Source organism: Megalobrama amblycephala, linkage group LG16, assembly GCF_018812025.1.
Source record: "Megalobrama amblycephala isolate DHTTF-2021 linkage group LG16, ASM1881202v1, whole genome shotgun sequence".
Taxonomy (NCBI): Eukaryota; Metazoa; Chordata; class Actinopteri; order Cypriniformes; family Xenocyprididae; genus Megalobrama; species Megalobrama amblycephala.
In genome coordinates this window covers 574,863-595,988 of record NC_063059.1, presented here as the reverse complement: position 1 = coordinate 595,988, position 21,126 = coordinate 574,863, and the positions used below count along the sequence as shown (strand labels likewise).

The window sequence follows — 21,126 nt, the reverse complement described above, 5'->3', positions numbered from 1 at the left end:
CATATTTGGTTGGATTGTAATTCTTCAAAATGACCAATTGTGTCTAACATTTCATTTGCAATACTGTATTTGCAAGTGGACATGAAATCAGAACGAACCCCATTTACTTTCTTAATGCACGCTCCTGGTGTTATTGTCAATGATTCACTGGTGCATGTTACTCCAAAGGGGAAAATGAATCTTTGTTGTCTTAATCTTTCATCTAAATTTAACAACTTGCTCTACTTATGAAATGTCTTTTCTCTTTGAAGTTTTTCTATAAAAAATGGCTAACCAATCAATTCCTCACAGGCAAAATCAAGTAGGCTTCACTCGTCTCATTACAGAAATAATTCTTATGTTTTGTTGATTTTAAGGGCATGTCTGAGAGCACATAATATTGTAACCCATGGTAAAAGAGATGCTAAAACAGTTTCCCTTTTTGTTTTTATTTAAACCACATCTGAGTTCTTGTTCACAAGAATACCACGCTTCAGTAAAAAAAAAAAAAACTGGCTAAAATCAGTAAAACGTCTGCAGTTAAGCAGACCTCGGCAGATCTCTTTTATTATGTCAAAATTCAAGTGTTGAGGTATTTATACTCTGAAAATGTTCCAATCGTGTCACATTCAATGCATCACGATCAAGAAAAAACATGTAAAAGAATGTAATTATATTAAACTCTATAACATCATTCACGCAGCAGTCACCAAACACACACTTTCAATCGTGCAATCCATCCAATCCTATATGCAATAAACGTTTCAAATACTGCAAAGACTCGCTCACTTTATCAGGCACTCTTTTAAGGTAACATTGTCATGAACATATCAGCAAATAAATCAAAAACAAAATAAGGCAACTCAATACAGAGCGTTTGCTCACATGCTCAAACGAAAGCAAAGTGCAACCTGAAATTCCAAACAAATGAATTGGAGACAAAGAAACAAAAAAGAGAGGAGAAGAAGACAGGGTCCATTTTCCAGTTTTTCCTGAGTGCTACGTGTTCATATCAGCAGCAATGAGGGGGACTTTGGACTCATTGTCCATCTCGGGCTGGATTTCAACCACTTGACTGTCCTCTAGGCCTGTGGATCCAGCCTGCAATCCTCTGTCTCTTCCCCTGACGGCCACGCTACATCCACGCCAGTCCCAATGGGTCAGGGTCACTTCAAGAGTGTAATACAGCGACCAGAAGAGCGCAAAACAGCCCAGCAGCAGAAGAGACTGCGAACCACAAAACGACAGATTACTGCTCACTTTCATGGTACTGATTATTATATAGTCATTTCACACAGTATTTTGAACATGTAAAAACTGTTTTCAGTGTAAGTCATACTGTAGTTATACAATGTTGCACAAAAGTTTACATACCCCTTGCAAAATCTGTGAAAATGTGAATAATTTTAACAAAATAAGTGGAATCATACGAAAGGCATTTATTTAGTACTGTCCTGAGTAAGATATTTTACATAAAAGATGTTTACATATAGACAAAAATAGCTGAATTTATAAAAATGACCCCACTCAAAAGTTTACATACCCTTGATTCTTAAAGGGGACATATGAAAATCAGACCTTTTCAGTGTTCAAGTGCTATAATCAGGTTCCCACTGCATCTACCAACCCAGAAAACGTGAAAAAGGACAACCCAGTAACTTTGTTTTGGTAAGTCTTTCTCTGCAAGCATGTGAAAAAACAACCGCTCAGATTTCACTCCCATTGTGACGTAGGAAGGGGATCTTATTATAATATTACCGCCCCTGAATCTGCACGTTTCCACCCACCGATGAGTCGAATCAACTCCACAGCAACTACATCAATTTATCCACTAACCATTCAGAAACGTCTAAAAGTTGTAACTTCTTCCTGAGTCTCTCCATCAGTGTCGACTCCGGTTTGAACAATGTAAGGCTGAACACCGTCGTCATTTTGGCTGCGTGAGATTCTCCAGCTTTGTTGTTGTTGAGCTGTTAAAGCTCCGCCCTCTTCTGGAGCAGCAGCTCATTTGCATTTAAAGGGACACACACAAAAATGGTGTGTTTTTGCTCACACCCAAATAGGGTCAAATTTGACAAGCTATAATAAATGATCTGTGGGGGATTTTGAGCTGAAACTTCACAGACACATTCTGGAGACACCAGAGACTGATATTACATCTTGAGAAAGGGGCGTTATAGGTCCCCTTTAATGATTCACAGCTGTTTTTTTTTTTGTTTGGTTTTTTTTTGTTGCTTTGTAATGTATTTTCATGAGTCTCTTGTTTGTCCTGAACAGTTAAACTGCCACATATTCTTCAGAAAAATCTTCCAGGTCCCAAAAATACTTTGATTTTCCAGCATCTTTTGCAAATTTGAACCCTTTCCAGCAGTGACAGTGTGAAAAGATGGATCTCAAAATCTGGAAAGGGTTCAAATATTCTGAAGAACATTGGTCAATTTATGTAAAATATCTTATTCAGGATAGTACTAAATCAAAATAACATGCATTTTGTATAATCCCTCTTATATTGTTACAATTACTCCCATTTTCACAGATTCTGGAAGGGGTATGTAAACTTTTGAGCACATCTGCATATGTGATTTTCCCTCTCTGCACATTGACAGCATCACACACCTTCAGGCTGTTCGAGGTGAACGGGCTCACGATTTCAGGAGGAACATCTATACCAGGCGGACAGGGGAGAGCAAAACTGCTGTTGAGATACTGGCCGCCCATGGCGTCTTCAACAACTCTGGCAATCGAAACAAAGTTTCATACAAATACTTTACTTGCATACAAATGGTTTAATACTAAAATGGTAAACGCTAAAAATTTGAGGTTCATCATATGCAAAAATACAAGAAGCACAATCTGTTTAACAGACCGGAGCGTTTCAATGTTTGCCGTTCATTTCCTCAACATTTAAAATATTTACAAGTTATTTGTTATTACAAGTTAATTCAACTTCACTGAATTAATTCAGAGTATTAGTCCTCTCAGCTCACCTTTGTCTCTCTTTCACCTGCTGATGAGACAGAGATGAGCCGTACAGAGTGAGTTTCCAGTACTTCAGTACGCCCGATGACAGAGTCGACTCTTCTGAAACACAGAAACAGGTGATGCATCACCGCCTGATTGTTTTAAATCACAATTGATCAAAGGTAGCTATATATTGTGACTAAATATTGTCTTTTTTTTCAAGGAGAGTTGAATAGCCACTGTCTATGCTCCTGTAGTGCCATCAGCCAAGCCTTTACTGAGTTTTCAAGATGTTCCCATGAGATCATTAGCAAGCAACGGCTAGCAGCTGACCAGATGAAGTTTTCCACATATAACTTATTACACACTTCTGTATGTCAGAATAAGGTGAGTGTTGTATTGTCTTACTGTTGTCAGTGATCTGTAGACTGTATTGTCCCTCTGCTCTTTCTCCCCAACATCGAACCGTGGAAAAGGTCCAGTCCGTTAATCCAGTCGTATCTCTATTCAAACAACAGAACCGGTTCACATCACAGACTCACACTGGCAGCATACAGACGCGTGTGTGTGTAGTGAATCAGGAGTGTTTGGACGCTCACACATCCAGCGCTCTCTTGGCTCCGATCAGCGAGGTCATTCCACTGGGACACACGAGCACGATCTCGACGTTCCCACGCCGAGGATGGACGATCGTCACGGTGACGGACACGTGCTCCAGCGTTTGCATGCCTGACTGCCTCAAGTCAGATACCGTGACTACGAATGAAAGGATTGAAATGAAAGAGAAAGGTTAATATTTAAGAGTGGTTTACATACAAGCAGTGCTTGATCTACAGGCAAACTCGAAAGCATTAAAGAGCTTCAATAATCAGGTTTTAGTCAGACATCCTTTGTGTTTCACTGGGTTGCACTGTTTGTGTCCCTCGGATCAGGCCAGGTGAATGTCATCAAACCACTGTTGAGCAATTCAGCTTTTTGTGCTGCAGGCGTGTGACGTCAAAACCCAGAAGACTAATTCACCACTGGTTCCCTCAAGATTTTCATATGGTTTTATAATGGGGTTTTTCCATTTTAAACTAACATAAGGTCTCTGGTAAACATAACTTTACGATACTTGGACGTTTTGCACTATAACGTAAATTACCCATACCCCTAACGTACTTATTAGAAACATACTACCAAAGCACCAAACGTTTCTTGCAGTGTTGCTTCTCATGTAAATGAGATTTCAGAATGATCAAGTTTGTAATAATTCTCAATGGCCTTTTTCTGCTAACCATTTTATACTTTACAGCAGTTATTCAAAGTTTAGAGCTGAAGCAACAATGTCAACGTTTGAGCTTGAAATGTTCCTGCTGATGCAGTTACGCTGCTGCTACACTCACATGCTGCAGATGCTGCTTAAAAATAACACAACGTCATCAGTACATTAACTTAAGGACTGCTGAGAGGGAACAGTGCGGTCCACCAGTCCTTCTGAATTCTTACTTTAGGCTACACTAACTCTGTTTCCTAACTCAAGCTTAATACTCTCTAACCATATAGGGACATGTTTTCCTCAGGGTGAGAGAGAGAAAGAGAGTTCATCATGGTAAACAATTAGAGAACGGCATAAACAAAAACAAAAATTCATTATGAGATGTGAAGACTGTGCACAGCCTTTTAAAGTCACCATGAAATCAATCAATGGCAGTGGTGGAAATTATTTATTGAACTTAAGTGTCGTTTTTGTGCTTTGACGGAGAGTTAAAGATATTAGCAGCTTTTACTCTATTATTTAGAACATGTACTCTTTACTCCAATACATTTGTGATGAACAAAGCCAGTACTCATTACAGCCTGCATGGCACCTAACTTTCTCTGCAGCAGTTTTACTACTTTAGGGGAATGCGAGTGCATTAGCAGGACTTTTGTGAATCGCAGGTGTTTCATATATGAGATGAGGCTGAGGCTGTGGCCGAAAGCAGCACATCCATCCCTTAGGAGCTGAGGACTAGTGCATCTCTGAGCCTACAGTCAGAGCGAGTACAATACTTGAGTACTGTTAAAATCAGGTAACTTGTAGCATGTCATTTTCACAGTAAGGTATCTCTACTTTTACTTTTAAATTAAGGTTTTCAGGTACCTCTGATCAATGGACAATTATTTTTTCAATGCAATGATTTCCATTAATTACCCAGACTCCAGCAGCTCACCATAGTCTAATCTGTGCCGCCACAGTTTCATAATGAACCAAAAATATATTTAAACTTCTCATAATAACATAAAAAGGTATCGTTGTTTTCTGCCATTGCTTTGGAAAAGTATCTGTCAGATGAATTAAAATCACACTGGAAATACGGCTTTTTGCCCTTACCAAATCACAAAAGACTGATTTAATTAAATAGGTATATAGCCTGTTTGAGCTGAGCACTTGCGCACTTTCCTCACGCGATCTTCTCGTGATCCGGTGTTTTGGGAACTTGGGAACGCAGCAGGCAACATTACACTTTATTTGCACATTTGCATAATTTCCAACATTTTTGTGGGAAGATGACTACAGCATTTCATTAGATTTGTAATGAGACTCGTTTGTAAATCTGTTTTCACAGAAACGGTAGTTTTCCACCCAAATAAAAGCTCAACTGCAGTTTCCGTCATAATAAAAGCACAAAAAAAAAAAGAAGAAGAAAAAGGTTTATTAGGCTGATATTAATGTGTATATTCCTACTTGTGCCTTCAGAAAGTATTTGCTTCCATTTCTTTCACATTTTACTTCTGTTACACTTACAAAACAAATTTTAATTTAAAAAGATCCAATTTATTTAATATAATAATGTTTCATTAGTGCCATCTTACTTTCACTGGTTTGGACTGTATATTTAAGTGAACATAAATGTATTCTATATATAGCTGCTTTATAACTGTTTTTCCCTAAATGTCAATACATTTGAGTCCAGAAATTTTAGTCCAGGGGTCAGATCTTCATATCATGCTTCTGGAGGTTAGCTTATGAAGTTAGCATGTTTGTTTCATGAAACTTGTTGTAAAAATGATCATTTTCCATCCTCATTTTCACTCTCTTCAGACGCTTTATTTCAAGGTGTGCCTAACCTCTTTCAGAAACAGACTGCTGTGATTGGTGCGTTTCACCTCCTCCAGAGCATGTGACGTGTTTTGATGTTCGTGATGGTCAGCGCTATAACAGAGCCGTGTATGTTTGAACTAAAACTACCATACACAACTCACACCTTCCATACAATAATCACACTTTGTCACTCATAAAACTGATCTAAAAACACTAACAATGTGTTATACAATTATACAATGTTTTCTTCTGTACAGTTTCTTCACAAAACACGAATGACAGTGTGACACTCTCTCCCATTCAGAATTCACTGCAGTTTATGTTACACGGTCCATGTTTACATCACAGTACAACATCAAGTTTCCTCTTTTGAATAGATGGTAATGAAACTGACAGACTAACATCAGGTGTTCAGATACATCTAACTATTCCAGATCTACAGAATGAAATACTATTTCAATTCATTATTACTTAGAAACGTTGCAAATTGCTGTCTTATTCAGTTTCTTATTCACCTTTCTAAATTATGTAAAATTTCTACACTTAATGCACATAATGCATTACTAATATTTCTAAATGTAGTATTTGACTTTTTTTTTTTTTTAACAAACTTCCACATTAAATAAACAGTGCTGGGGAACATCTAGTCTGTTATTTTTATAGTTTAATAGACTATTATGAAAAGCTATATGTTTGCATCTAAAAAATAGCAAATTAGTGTCACATAAAAAATAATAATAATAATAAAAAAAGAATACAAATGAATACATCAGCTTTCTGCACGTGCTGTCTTGTGATGCTCATTTGCAAAAGTCACTTCCTATTTATTAGTGTATTATATGTATTATATGTATTAGTGGACACATAAGCGACTGCTGCTTAAACCGTGTCAGAAGATTCAGCTCAGAAGATGAACCGTTTTCAGAGAGAGAACAACTGTCAAAGAGAGCAAGAAAAGCAGCGGTTCTCAACCAGCTGACTGAAGACAGAGAGAGACAAAAGGAAAACAGTGAGGAAGATGTGAGGGAAGATGAGAAGGGAAGCAACATTTCACTTTCACTGTATACTTCAACACATGAACGCTCACAAACATCTCCAAGTAAGGGCAGATATCTGCCGTCTGTGGCACGGATCCACTCAACAGAGCCTCGCTCATCACGCCGCTGTCATAATAGCCCTTTTTATGGCCTGCTCTCAATTACTGGTCCAAACACACTAAATAATTATATTACAGTTAAGTTAAACATTTAAATACTGAAATAATGAACATGTATTTTTTTTTAATGTATGCAACATCTTTATAGCTCCTTCTGATTTCAGGATTACGTGTTTTTAAGAGCATTTCATGCTGCTCATATTCTGTTTATCCTAAAGATAAATCTCTTACCGTTCCACGTGTGAGACAGAGTTTTGGGATAGGCTGGGATGATCTCATTGGCCTTCAAAACTGGGCTCTGATAGGACACCAAGTAGGGGACGGACTCCCAGACCTGCCGACATACAGACACAGACCCTCAGCTTCCTCATGTGAGCTGTATTTGAGCTGTGACGAGCGCAGACTCACCTTGGCAGCGTTGACGAGCCTCCAGGCGTTGAGCAGCCCGAAGCCGTACATGTGACTGTGATGGAAACCTGCTCCGTTCGTTCTCCAGTCGGCCTGTGTGTCATGCTGTGTGGGAACATGAGGATATGACATCAGCATTAACACATTAACACTCAAATTCAGACTAATAGTATGAATAATAAAATAACATTTGCAGCGATATCAATATTAGTATTGAGAATTGTGAGATTTATTGACTGACAGCTCTGCTGTCCCCATGTTGAGTGAAATAAAGGTCAGAGGTGTTGTGTCACTGTGTCACATGATGTTACTGTAGATCTAGACCGAATGTGAACGTGCATTTACTCATGTCACTTGAACGAAAACATTCAGTATCCCTCAAAATGATAAAAACAGTGAAATGCAAACTCAGAATCTTATGCAAACCTGTAATAATTATGTTATAATATATAGTTTTTTCTATTTAATCTCACTTTATTAACCAATGTCTTTTCTGCTGACCATCAATGATCTAATTCACCCATACTAACAAGCAAAAATGACTTTAGATTAGATTTAGAAATAAGAGTGTTGAACTTCCTTCTCCTGTACCACAGCTGAAAGGTTTGTAGAGGGCGCAGCTCAAACTGTACAGGAGTAAATATGCATTTCCTTCAGCCTGAGGCTCAATCACTTCACTTTTGGTGTGAAAGGGCCTTTACATTTGCCAAAAATAAAACTTGTTTTGTTGTTATTAAAAAACAAACATGCAAGCCCAGCCCAGGTGAGAAAAAGTAATGCAAAAATACTGTAACATTAGTTTCCATAAAAAGTAATTAAGTAAAATTTCTGAACAAAAAAAAATCAATTAAAAATCAATTCTTGACTGAATCGGCAGCAAATGTAAGGAAACCAAAACAGGAGTAATGTAGTTTCTCTTACAAATACCTGTTCAGAGCCGAGTCGCAGAGGCATTTTGTCCCAGTTATAAACGGATTAGTAATGATTTGTTAATATCCACGTATAACGAAAACAAACATGAATGACTTTTTCCAAATCAGGTGTGGACGAAAATGGTATTACCTGCGTTATAATTGTAAGTAATAAAACATGATTTCTGCTTCTCAAATTTTTACTGGCATAAAAAGGGTGCTAAACTGCCCAGATCAGAAAAATTGTTTACTCCAGGTGCTCCAGAGCACACAACACTATTCACAGATATGACGAGACACGCACGGGAGAGAAACAGATGAAGGCAATTTCCCCTGAAAACCTTCAGCTCTAAAATATAAACACTTATAATCAGCTTACCATAGTGAACCAGGGCAAGACAAAAACATGTTTTGGAGGAAGGGCTGATGATGTATTGACCTTAAATTTTGTAAAAAATAAATTAAAAAAAGTCACAGTGTACCTTTAATAGAGGCATCAATCAATATTGGTGATACTGGCCTTAATTTATAGTACAAAAATGTAAAATACTGTATATTTCTTGTACATTCATTTGGATATTCAATGTGAAAATATATTTCTGATGACACAATTTTGATTGACTGTGATCAAGCACAGAAAAATGTGCAATTAACTTTTTTTTAAAGGTCCCGTTTTTCGTGGTTTTTTGAAGCTTTGATTGTGTTTATAGTGTGCAATATAACATGTGTTCATGTTTCGCGTGTAAAAAAACACAGTATTTTTCACATAATTTACTTATCTGTATACCGCTGTTTCCACTGTCATAAAAACGGGCTGATGACTTCCTTGTTCTATGAAGTCCCTCCTTCAGAAATACGTAACGAGTTCTGATTGTGCCAGCGGTTCCTGTGTTGTGATTCGACAGCGGTTTAGCGCATCTTGCCCGGAAAGGTCACGCCTCTTACCATAACGTGGAGATGCACGCGCTCAGTGTTATTGTAAACATGTCTTTAATTTTACCCTGTCAATTTGAGCCGGAATCAGACCCGGTGATTGGACTGCGGGATGAAAATAACAGCGTTTCGACGACATGGCGACAAACACACTCTACAAACGCAACTCTTGTGTATTCCTGTGGGCGGAGGTTAGTCAAAAAACTGTTTTAGTGACGTCATTAAAGAAGGAAGTAGAGGGATGTAGTCCAAACTGGCCGTTCGATGTAGGCGACTTCTGTTAAATAAAATATCTCGCTTGGCATTGAACTTTGAGCTTTAACATTTTACAGATTTTATTTATACTCTAACAACAACATTACACACTAACTAAAGTTTGAAACATGGGATCACGAAGAACGGGACCTTTAATTGATTGACAGCCCTAATATATATATATATATAAAAATTTACATTTTAATTTGAGAGTGTCGTTGTATATGACATTTGGACTACATTCACACTGTCAGTCCAAATCCGATTATTTGTGTATCCGACTGGAATCTGATCTAAATGATCGACTGTCCACACTCTGTATCGCAACTGTGCGGATCTGATTTGTGTGTCCCGTGGCTCTCTTTCGTTTTCCAATAAAGTTGTCAAAAACAACACGGAGGGGTTTGTGATGTTGTCTTAGAATATGAGGATGTGTAGCTGCGGTGGGCTGGACTACTAATGAAGCCTCATCACGGATGTCTCCATCATATGTGTTGTACATGAGAAAGTGACAGGTAGATGTAAATCTGGATTTCGAGATACGAGATTTGAAAAGGATTTCAAAACACATATGAATGTAGATTTGTAAAAGTTGGATTCCATGGGATTTTTTGCCGTTCACACTTGCTAAACATGATCGGATTCCAATCGGACTTGCACCGACAGTCTAAAAAGGCTTTGGACATGTGAAATCTGGACCATGTTTAGGTAAAGAAAGAACACGAACAAACAAACAGTCTTGCTGTAGTGCTGAATGTCCACACGGTTGAAGCAGCTGATATTCAGAACAGCACCGTGATGTTGCTTTAAAATGTATTTGGTAATTACAAGTTATCCCATATGGACACGGCACGGTTTGTTAACAGTGGATTACATTACAGGATGAGTGAAGTGATACCTGTGTTGCTGTGTAAGTAATGATGTGCTGAACGTCGCGCCAGCTCAGACAGGGCCGCACCTGCAGCATGAGCGCCACCATCCCCGCTGCCAGCGGTGCCGCCGCAGATGTGCCCGTGTGCCCGTCGGTGCAGCCCGTGCCGCTCTGCAGAGACCAGTCTGACGTCACCTGAGAACAAACGAGAACTGCTATTTCTATCTCTTGCTTTTCTTTATTGTTTATGAAAACAGGAGAAAAAGAATGAAAAAACATGTCTGACTAAAATGAATTTACTGCACTTGAATTAACAGTGACTTGAAGTGATATTTTAGTGGATTTAAGTTTTCTGTTTTAATAGTGTATAACGTTTTGTTAAAGTTGATGTGAAACTAAAATTCAATGCTATTTTCTGAATGCATGTTAATATGATTCATCCACGTATATCAGAGCAGCACAATTTTTTTTTTTTTTTTGTGGATAAATTGAGTATTTTTTGGTTTTTAAAGAGAGATCATGATTCTATTTTAACAACTAAACAAATAAACAAAATAACATGCAATTTACTAGAGGTTCTGACTAAATGTTAATTGCTGCAGTCTATTTAAAAAAATTAATAATTTGTAGGGATGCACCGATATGAAATTTTGTGTTGATACTGTTAACAGATAATACTTTATATTTGAAAGCCGATATCCGATATATTGGCCGATAAATCTAAATCCAAAATTTTATATAACTTTTAAGAGCCTGATTACAAAAACAAGTCTCACCATTAAAAGCCATGTCCCAAACACACAATTATAATGCTCTCATTATAGTCTATATGCTGTTGCACTTACTGTATTTTCCTTTGTGAAAGCAATTCATAAGCATCACGGTGAACAATGCACATCTGAAGTGTCTCCGCTGAAGGAAATAATCCATTATATGTCGGCTTTAATAGATCGGACAAATTTTCCTATTGGGCCGAAAACGCTAACATTAAAAATGAACATATATCGGCCGATACAGATATGGTGGCCGATATATCATGCATTCTTATTCATTTGATTTTTTTTATTATTGGAATGAATGAATGAATGAATGATTCAATGATTCACTCATAAAACAATCACTTGTATTATTACTGCATAAATCAGCTTTTGAACTAATCTCTTGAATGAATGATTCAATGAGAAATACATTCTTTAACACTTGTCGCCCACATACTGGTGTCACGGTGCAATTGATACAATCTTTTCAAGTTACTTTCAAAACTTAATTTGCTCAATTTTGTTCACTATTGTAGACATCATTTATATCTGAACTATAAACTTTCATCCCAGTACTTCTGTGATATGAATTATTGTAAGACATAAATAATGGTGTGTGGTTGAAAAGACATTTTGTGAAGCCGTTACATATCTAAACATGCTCTCTCTGGACAGAACACAGATCTGAATGTTCACGGTGAGGCTTCTTTGACTAGATATTTTCTTTCACACAGGCTGCTGGTGCTTACGATGCTGCGCAGTTGTCTGCTCCCGCTGCTGAACGTCACGGCCAGCATGGACGCACACTCTTCTGCATAAAACGGCTTTCTGCCATTCTCATCCACCGCTCCTGCAATTACACATCATCACGCTCACATGACCTCATTCTCATTACTGACATCGGCACTAATGTTACGAAACACAGAATCAAGAAATGCATTTTTTTCTTTTGATTTTGGGGAGATATCTGGATCAGGCATGTTCTGGACAGCTTTCCTCAGACCCTCATAAGTGAGCTGAGAGAAGGGTTAGTACCAATGGTCACGGTGTAGATGGAGTTGGCGTAGCCATCGTAGTTGCAGTTGTCGTCGTACTGTCCTCCATTGCCACTGGCCACAACAAAGATGCTACCAAAGCCCTTCCTGCCTGCAATGACGCCATGCTGCAGCGCCGCCTGTGGGAGACCAGAGATATTTCACAATCAACTGAAACACTCTGAGTGTTGATTTGAATTCTATTGGTTGAACTCAAATGTGTGATGGCAGGAAATGCACCTTGTTTTACATGTACCTGTTTGAAGCTATTGAATATCACACATGTAAGGGATTTATTGACATGTTCAACCTTTGGTGAAGCACCAGCACTTTGTCTTGGTAAAAGTAAAGAGAACCAGCATTGCTGAGGTTCAGCCAATCATATGGAGAATCTCGTGAACGACAGTACGCTGATGACTAACCTTGCCTAAGGGATGAGGTCCATCAACTGTACGCCCATCATCATCCGGTCCCCAACTACAAGACAAGTAGAAATGTCAGGTTAAACATTTTCATTAAATTTTTAACATGAAAAGTTGCATTATGAACTAACAATGAACAATAGCATATTCATAAATTGGTATTAACCAAGATTAATAAATGTTGTGAACAAAAATACATTTTATTTATAAATATTGTTAGTTATCAGTTGAAACCTAATGCTGTAAACTAATGTTAATGTTTGCGAACTAAAAGTGGAACATACTATAAAAATGATATATCGTGAAAACAGTTTTACAGAATTAAACTGTCATTTATAAAAAGTAAATAAATAAACAAAAATGTAAAGGAAATTACTAACAAAATGTCCACCCAATCATGAACACATTCATAACTGCCTAATCTTTTGTCACAGAAAAAATACTAACAAGATTTTATAAAAATAACAATAATTATAATAAAAATAAACTTGTGAATAGTTTTTTGTGAATAAAGAGGATTAAAAACAAACACAAACACACAATTATAATAAAATAAATAAATTAATTCATTAAAAATTTGTTAAGTAAATTGTTTACTTTTAAGATAAAGACACTTTTAACCTTCTTTTGCCAATTATTTCACAGCAAAAACTCTGAATATTTGTTGATAATATGAATGTGTGACAGAAAAATTGCTGTTTATAGGGGAAAAATAAAGTTACCTGAACAAAATTATAAACTATAAAATGACATGTTCAATATGACCACCATTTTTTCATTTTTTTCCCTCATCTCGAGAAATATCTGCGTCCACACGAAACCACTGAAACGACTCAAAACGATGTAGTATACATGCCAGACCAGTATGTGGCGCTGTAATTCTGCCACAGAGATACACTTAAAACAGCGAATAAACCTTGCGCGCTGTATACAAACTATAGTAAAGCTTAGAAATGACACTTTATTTTGGCTCAGTAGCTTCTGCAGCACGAACACAAGCATCTAGAGCAGGGATGGGCAACTTCGGTCCTAAAGGGCCACTGTCCTGCATGGTTTAGCTCCAACCATGATTAAACTCACCTGCCTGTAGCTTTCTAGTAATCCTAAGACATTGATTAGCTTGTTCAGGTGTGTTTGATTAGGGTTGGAGCTAAACTCTGCAGGACAGTGGCCCTCCAGGACCGAAGTTGCCCATCCCTGATCTAGAGTCTGCTGTTGTTGTTGCTGTTTTGTGCTGTTAGCGGCGTCTGACTAGGGTCGACACGTGGGGTGATGACATCGTTTCACAAAATATTTGGATAGGCTGTCCACACGAAAACGCAAAGACGGCAAACGTTCTGAAAACGCCGGATCCGTGTGGACGAAACGCCTATCTGATAAAAAATTTGTGTGTATTCACAAAAACGTGTCTCTGTGTGGACGGGGCCTCAGACATCCCTTTTATAGCTAATCATGTTACAGACCTGATATCAAATAACTTAATCAGTTGCTAGATGTTCTCCCAGCTGAATCTTTTCAAAATGTCTTGCTTTTTCAGCCATTTGTTGCCCCCATGCCAACTATTCTGAGACCTGTAGCAGGCATCAAATTTGAAATGAGCTCATTTAGTGGATAAAAGTGTAAACTTTCTCAGTTTAAACATTTGTTATGTTATCTATGATCTATTGTGAATAAAATATTGTCTCTTGTGATTTGAAAGTCTTTTAGTTTTCATTTTATTGAAATTTAAAGAAACATCCCAACATTTCCAGGATTCAGGTTGTAGAACGAACATTACAAATTCCAGAGTGACACGCATCATAATCTGAAAACCACGCCCACACCGGGGGGCAAACAATCCAACCATCTCTGTTGACTTTGTATAGCGTGAGGCTGCCTCCTTCTCATTTCTGACTTATGACAAAAAACAGAACAATGTCTAAGAGCTGCTGTGTGACGAGGTGTACAGCTAACAAGCTAAAAAACCCAGAACCAAAAACCCAGAAGTTTTTATAAGCTGTTGACCCAAAAAACAAGCGTTTAAGGAATAAAAAGTGAATACGGGTGATTGAGACAGAGCGCGACATGTTATATTACAATGAGAACTACACCAACTGGAGGGGAACGCAATGAGCGACAGGAAATATATAGGACTCTATAGGACTGACAGCATTAAACATCAAGTGCTATCAACTAAAGCAGATAATTAACTGTAGATTCTTGAATGAGCTCACGACAGAAGAAGTACCTGCAGCTGTAGACGTCATTCACTTGGTAGTGCTTATTAAAAGCCACGGCCTCCATGCTGTCTGTGAGGGGTCCATCCAAAACCCGGATGCCTGAGAGTACGAGTACAAACACACACATTTACAATCAATTCATCTCTGTGAAGCACGACAGCAGGGCTGGGCCATGAAGAGAGCATTACCGATGGAGTATTAACATAAACCAACATTGTGAATATTGCAATGACTTTTAATATGGCTGTTAAATTTCCTAAAAATGGCAATGGCAATTTATTTATATAGCACAATTAAATACAATCTACATTGTCCAATGTGCTTTACAATAGCTAAAAACACAGAAAAACACAATAAGTAAAAAGACAAAAAATTATTAGCCAATTAAACACATACACAGAGAATTGTAAAAACATACCATAAAATAGACTAGAATTGGTGTTTCAATGTTAAAATATAACAATAAAAGACAATGTAAGGGTGCTTCAACATGTATTATATGCCTTATCAGATTGTGTCATTACACTAAATTCACAATCACAATACATGTGGATGTTTTAATGGTGATTTAAGGGTGTTTTGGGGAATCAGCTCAAGCTGTTTAAAACTCTGATTCAACAATTCATTTGTATAATAAACACATGAAGGTAAACTGTTTATTGGTATAAATTGCATTATATTGTTATATAAATGAAACATGGTAAATATTGATAAACATGATTATATATTCTTCCTTGTTTGGAAAACATACATTACATATATTACATGATTTTATTTCTTGCATTTAACATTCTGAATTTACATGGCTAAACTGGATGTTTTACTGAAACGACAGAGTTTATGTATTATCTATTATACGTATATTATTTTATCAATGAAAGTGATAAATGCTGAATGATTTACTTCACCAACCTGCCACTTTGCCACCGTACGCCACTCCGACAGCACAGAAGCTGTTATTGGACACGGCAGCGATCTCTCCAGCACAGCGGGTGCCGTGATGATTGTCGTTGTGTCCGTCGGGATGGGGCATGGGGTCCGGGTCGTTGGAGTTTAAATCATAACTGCCCTCAGGACTCTGGGAGAACACAGGACAAAATGCAGTAAATCTGCACTGGATATAGGAAAGACTCGGGTTCATGAGCTCTGTCGACAACATTCGACAGCAATCACTTTTGACATTTTGATCATCTTCTACAGGATGTTTAAGTGTGACCTGTGTATTTTCAGCTCTGTGCTTTTGTCAAAACTTCATACAAAATGTGTAAATTATTTCTCTGGTAAGTGCGTGCTGCTAATAGAGCTTAACACATTATGAACCTGATGGCGATTCACTCACATAATTGGGCTGAATATCTGCCAGGTCGTGCTGAACGCCGTCATCCACTACAACCACTGTGATCCCGACGCCGGTGATGTTACGCTCCCAGACGCCAGTCACATTAATGTCCATCCCCTGCTTCACATCGTTGTGCTGGAGAAGTCACATGGCTGAAATCGAAGCACTTTGAGCCAATCGTGATGTATTTTAACTGGCTTAAACGCAACATAATACTCACCAAATGCCACTGACTGGGATATTTAGGGTCATTGAAGGTCACGCTCCTCTTGGAGCGTCTGAGGATGTGTTCCTGCGAGTGCCAGACCACATGAGGGTTCTCCTCCAGAGCAGACTTCGTTGAACGAGGGTCCACATCCGCCGTGTCCTCCAGCCCTTGGCAAAGCAGGTAGTGTCCCTCCAGCTGCCCGATCTGCCCGTGATTCTCCAGGCCGACATCCTCGGCCACATTCTGGGCCAGCCTGTCGAGGGAATGTCCCGCTTTCACAGAGGCCGCGTTGAGCCGCACCGCCCAGGACCGGCCAGGTCCACAGGAAGAGGGCGCTCGGGAGGGAACGGAGGAGGAGAGGCAGTGCAGTGGAGAAACCGTGAGGAGCAGCAGAGGATAGAGACCTATACACATCTGGGCAGATGATGCCATGTCAGCCAGCTGGAGTCAGCACAACACACGCTCCACATGGGATTAGCTGCAGGGGAAACAGACCAGACACAAACACATCACTAACAATCATGCCATCAGATTATCTCAATGAATGAAAAACTGCATGTAATGCAACATGAAATAGTGCGCTTCAAATGTCAGAGACTGGGGAAGCTTTATTTTACCCTTTCAGGCATGGCGTCCACTACTAAGTTTTGTCTACGATTGCATTTAATTATTGTCTTTGTGGCTCTTTGTTGTTTTGAGATATCGGATCATACATTCAAAATGGCGTATGAAAGAGGAGATGCACCAAGAACTTTAGAAATACGTTTTAAATCCTTTTATTCTCAGAAAATCAGACAGGTACAAAAAATATATATATATATTCCTCAGCTGAATAAGATGTTAGAAATACTTTTATCCAGATTTTAAAAATATTTCTCTTGTACATTTTTTTTTCTGTGACAGAAACTACATCTATATTATGCCTATACTTAGACTCTGCCTTATTTTGTGTTTTAGTTAAAATTATGATATAATTTACACTTGAATAGTTTCATTAAACAGCAATATTGAATAATAAATTCTTATTTCAATGCTTACAATCTATATTTATTTATTTAGTCACATAAAAGTGTAATCTTTAAATGAATAAGACATATTTTATTAATAGTTTAATAATTATTAACATTACTAATAATTTAATGTTCTTATGTGTATTTATACCAATTTCTCTTAGTAAATGTTTTAAAAACATGTTTTTTTAGACCAAACAATGAGTTGTATTGAGTCACTTTTCATATAATTGATGCATGGTGTCCAGTGTATATGTAACTCTCTTAAAATAAAACATTAAAAATAAAGTTATATTTTTTCACTGGTTTAAATGTAAAAACAAAAATTAAAAAATAATGTGTGATTCATTAATTCATGCACATGAAAGTGTTAAAGCTGGGAATGTTAAGATTTTAAAGGACTTCACAATCACTAATCAAATGTAAGCCTGTTAAATCTTTAACTCACAACAGATGTGGCAGCAACACCTGTTAATGTCACGCCTCTTTCTGAGCAAAGACTTGAAAGGTCTAAACTTAAATAGTTATAATTCATAAACACTTATAGAAGCACTTCAAAATCAAGAAAAAAAAGTTAAGTAAGGGTTAGTTCACCCAAAAATTTATATAATGTCATTAATTACTCACCCTCATGTCGAAATGTCATTGCAGGCCTCACTGAGCCATCAGATTTCATCAAAAATATCTCAATTTAAGATGAATGAAAGTGTGGAACGACATGAGGGGGAGTAATAAATGACATTATTTTCATTTTTGAGTGAACTAACCCTTAAAAGTTATATATATATATATATATACACACAAAATATGTTACAAAATAATTCAGACTCTAAAATTGTTATAAAATCAAAGCCAGCCTTATTCCATACCAAAAACAGCCCACACCCCATTGACATGTCTGATGCCTTCTCCTGTCAGTCTATCTTTTACAATGATGCGTGTTTTGTCAAGATTAGAAAAAGATTTGATTATGAAATAAACAGTGCAATAAAGTTTGTAAAAGATGAAACAAGACACTGCCCACTAGATGGAGGAGCCTGAATCAAAGAAATTTAAAGAACCAATTGTTCAATGTCAAGACAGTTTTCACGGGATGAATGTTGAGTGTGTAAGCTTCAAACAATACCTAATTTATGATGAATACTGAAATATATGGTAGAGAAGAAAGACAATAAAAAAGGTTATGAGGGTCTGCCAAAAGTCCTCTTTATGATATCAATTCCTGTTTAATATTTATTTGACATGTTTGTTTGACCATATGACTTTCTTGGTTAGCCTTTTACTCAATTTATGCATTTCATTATTATATTAATCCACTTTATCGCTCGAGATATCAACACTGTTTAACAGTAATCAGATTCAGACGAGCTGCTCTGCTGTCAACAAAACCACAGAGAATTATCCTGATCCCATATTGACATCATTACTAACCCAAACTCCACAGTTACAGTCGTTAAAATCACGTGAACAGACCAGTTTAACCTGCAGTGAATGAACTGAAACTGCTCTATTCCCTCCTTCACTGTATTTCACATCATTCGTGTGCAGTCCTGTTACACTGCTTTGATATAGTGTTTCTGTTTCCCGTGTGTGTGAGTGTGTGTGTGAGAGAGAGAGAGAGAGAGAGAGAGAGAGAGAGACCGGAAGAACTCAAAACATGCGGCTCTGTTTAATAATAATAATAATAATAATAATAATAATGTTATAATACATCAGCTCGTTTTGTAATGTGGTAACTAACGTAATTAATTCCATTAGCACGCAATGAGGAACATAATAAAGTATCCTGATTAAACACATCCGCGCTCAGACAGTGAATCTGACAGGACAGAAATAAACAAAGATGAAACTAAGAGAGGATCTTCTTACCTTCAGTGAGGAGGATTTATTTCGCTATCGTGTGTGTGTTTCACTGTCGAGATGTTTAGAGTCATCCTCCATCATAACTCAACCTGCTGCGCCAAACATCCGCTTTCGTCATCTGTGACGACATATCCGGTGTGCGCACTCTCACTGTTTATTATTATTATTATTATTATTATTATTATTAATTAACAGAACAGAATATACAACAATAGACATATCTGTACAGATACAAAACATTAAACTGTATAGCCATGAAAACTATTACAAGTCTTTCTTCTTTCCAAACGGCTGCTGTAGTCCTTGATCTCCTGGAGAAAGTGAAGGAAATTCGGCCTGGTGTATGATGAACTTCCCCAACATTATAAACTATTATTACTGTTCATTGGAACATATATATATATATATATATATATATATATATATATATATATATATATATGATTTAACGTGAATATCATATTGGGCCACTGTCACTGTCTCTTGGTTTTCCTTCTGGATTGTTGAAACATTCAATCTTTAAAATGGAAATCTGCCCCATCGATATCTATAATATCTATCTATTTTATTATGAATACTCAATAATATCTATTAAATATAAATGCCTGTTAAATTCGCTGTGAATGATTAGAAACGCTGAGAAAAGTGACATATATCACGTGACAGCAGCAAACTGAGCATGATAGATAATATATTAGATGAATGAACAGCAGATTTTGAAAGTTCTTTTTTTTAATGACAAATATGTGTATCTTTGGTAACTGAGTGAACATCAAGTAAAGATAAAGATCTTGATGAAAGACTTTGATGTTGTGGATCTCGGCCGTTTTTCCCTCTGTCCACCAGATGGCGCCAGAAATCATCTATTGATCAGTTCAGCAGTTCTGATCTTCATCATCCCAGAACACAGTTCCTCAAAACTCATCTGATCGGATTTCGACTATTGGACCAATTCTTGAAAATAAGTAGAAAATTAGTTGTTCAAAAGAAGGGTTCTGAAATCGGATTAAATAATGTAATCCAATCTCGGTTTTGATCTGGATCGAATAATCAGTTGTTCTAACTTTTCAGTAAGATTGGAGGTTAAAAATACAACATTTATGTTGTAATATATACACGCATTTATGTTTTTTATTTTTTATTTTGCTCTTGATTAGTTTACCTATTAAAGTAATAAATTCAGTAAAGTACAAAAAGAGATTTTGCCACGATAAATGAATCCCCTAACATCTCAATATCAAACTAAATAATATATTTAATGTTCAGTGTTTTAATCACTGTATATAAACTATATTGGCACATTCATCAGAGATGAACCAGTCTGAACTAGTTTCTAACAGCTGCATCTGTTACTGAATATTTGTTTTTGTTGCGGGTCACATGGTCACACTGAAAATGGAAGGGGATGTTTGTTTCTCTTCATATAAAACACTTAAAGTGACGCACATCTTCTGCCTGTTGATCTTTATATAGCTATAACAGCCTACACTGTGTCATGTGATCCCATTCAGAGCTGATAATCCAGATCTATTCATCTGAAACAGTGTGTATCTGGATCAGGGTGATCCAATCCGATGTTGCGTTGAAAAACCAGCACAAAAGAAAGATGGATTACCTGATCCTGGATAGCAAAACATGGGATTTCCAAATCCAGATCATTCTGATCCAGATTAAACTTTCTGCTCTACGACAGACTTCAGATCAGTGTTTGGTTATGCTGTTTCTCCACACA

The 21,126-nt window shown here is 37.2% G+C and overlaps 1 protein-coding gene across 2 annotated transcripts; it reads right to left on the bottom strand.

Moving 5' to 3' along the window:
- Positions 1-409: 409 nt before the first annotated feature.
- On the bottom strand, positions 410-19,545 carry pcsk7 (proprotein convertase subtilisin/kexin type 7). Of its 2 annotated transcripts, none has more exons than XM_048160028.1 (16): positions 19,401-19,545; positions 16,534-16,999; positions 16,314-16,448; positions 15,887-16,052; positions 14,983-15,073; positions 12,756-12,810; positions 12,335-12,473; positions 12,049-12,149; positions 10,569-10,736; positions 7,572-7,676; positions 7,395-7,497; positions 3,540-3,696; positions 3,349-3,443; positions 2,967-3,060; positions 2,596-2,713; positions 410-1,206 (listed from the first exon to the last, which is right to left on the bottom strand). In XM_048160028.1, exons 2-16 carry the CDS (start codon positions 16,951-16,953, stop codon positions 979-981), a joined length of 2,175 nt encoding a protein of 724 aa, XP_048015985.1. In that variant the 5' UTR covers positions 16,954-16,999; positions 19,401-19,545; the 3' UTR covers positions 410-978. The 2 variants fall into 2 exon arrangements, with proteins under 2 accessions (XP_048015985.1, XP_048015986.1); XM_048160029.1 differs by having other exon boundaries at positions 2,967-3,057.
- Positions 19,546-21,126: the final 1,581 nt, after the last annotated feature.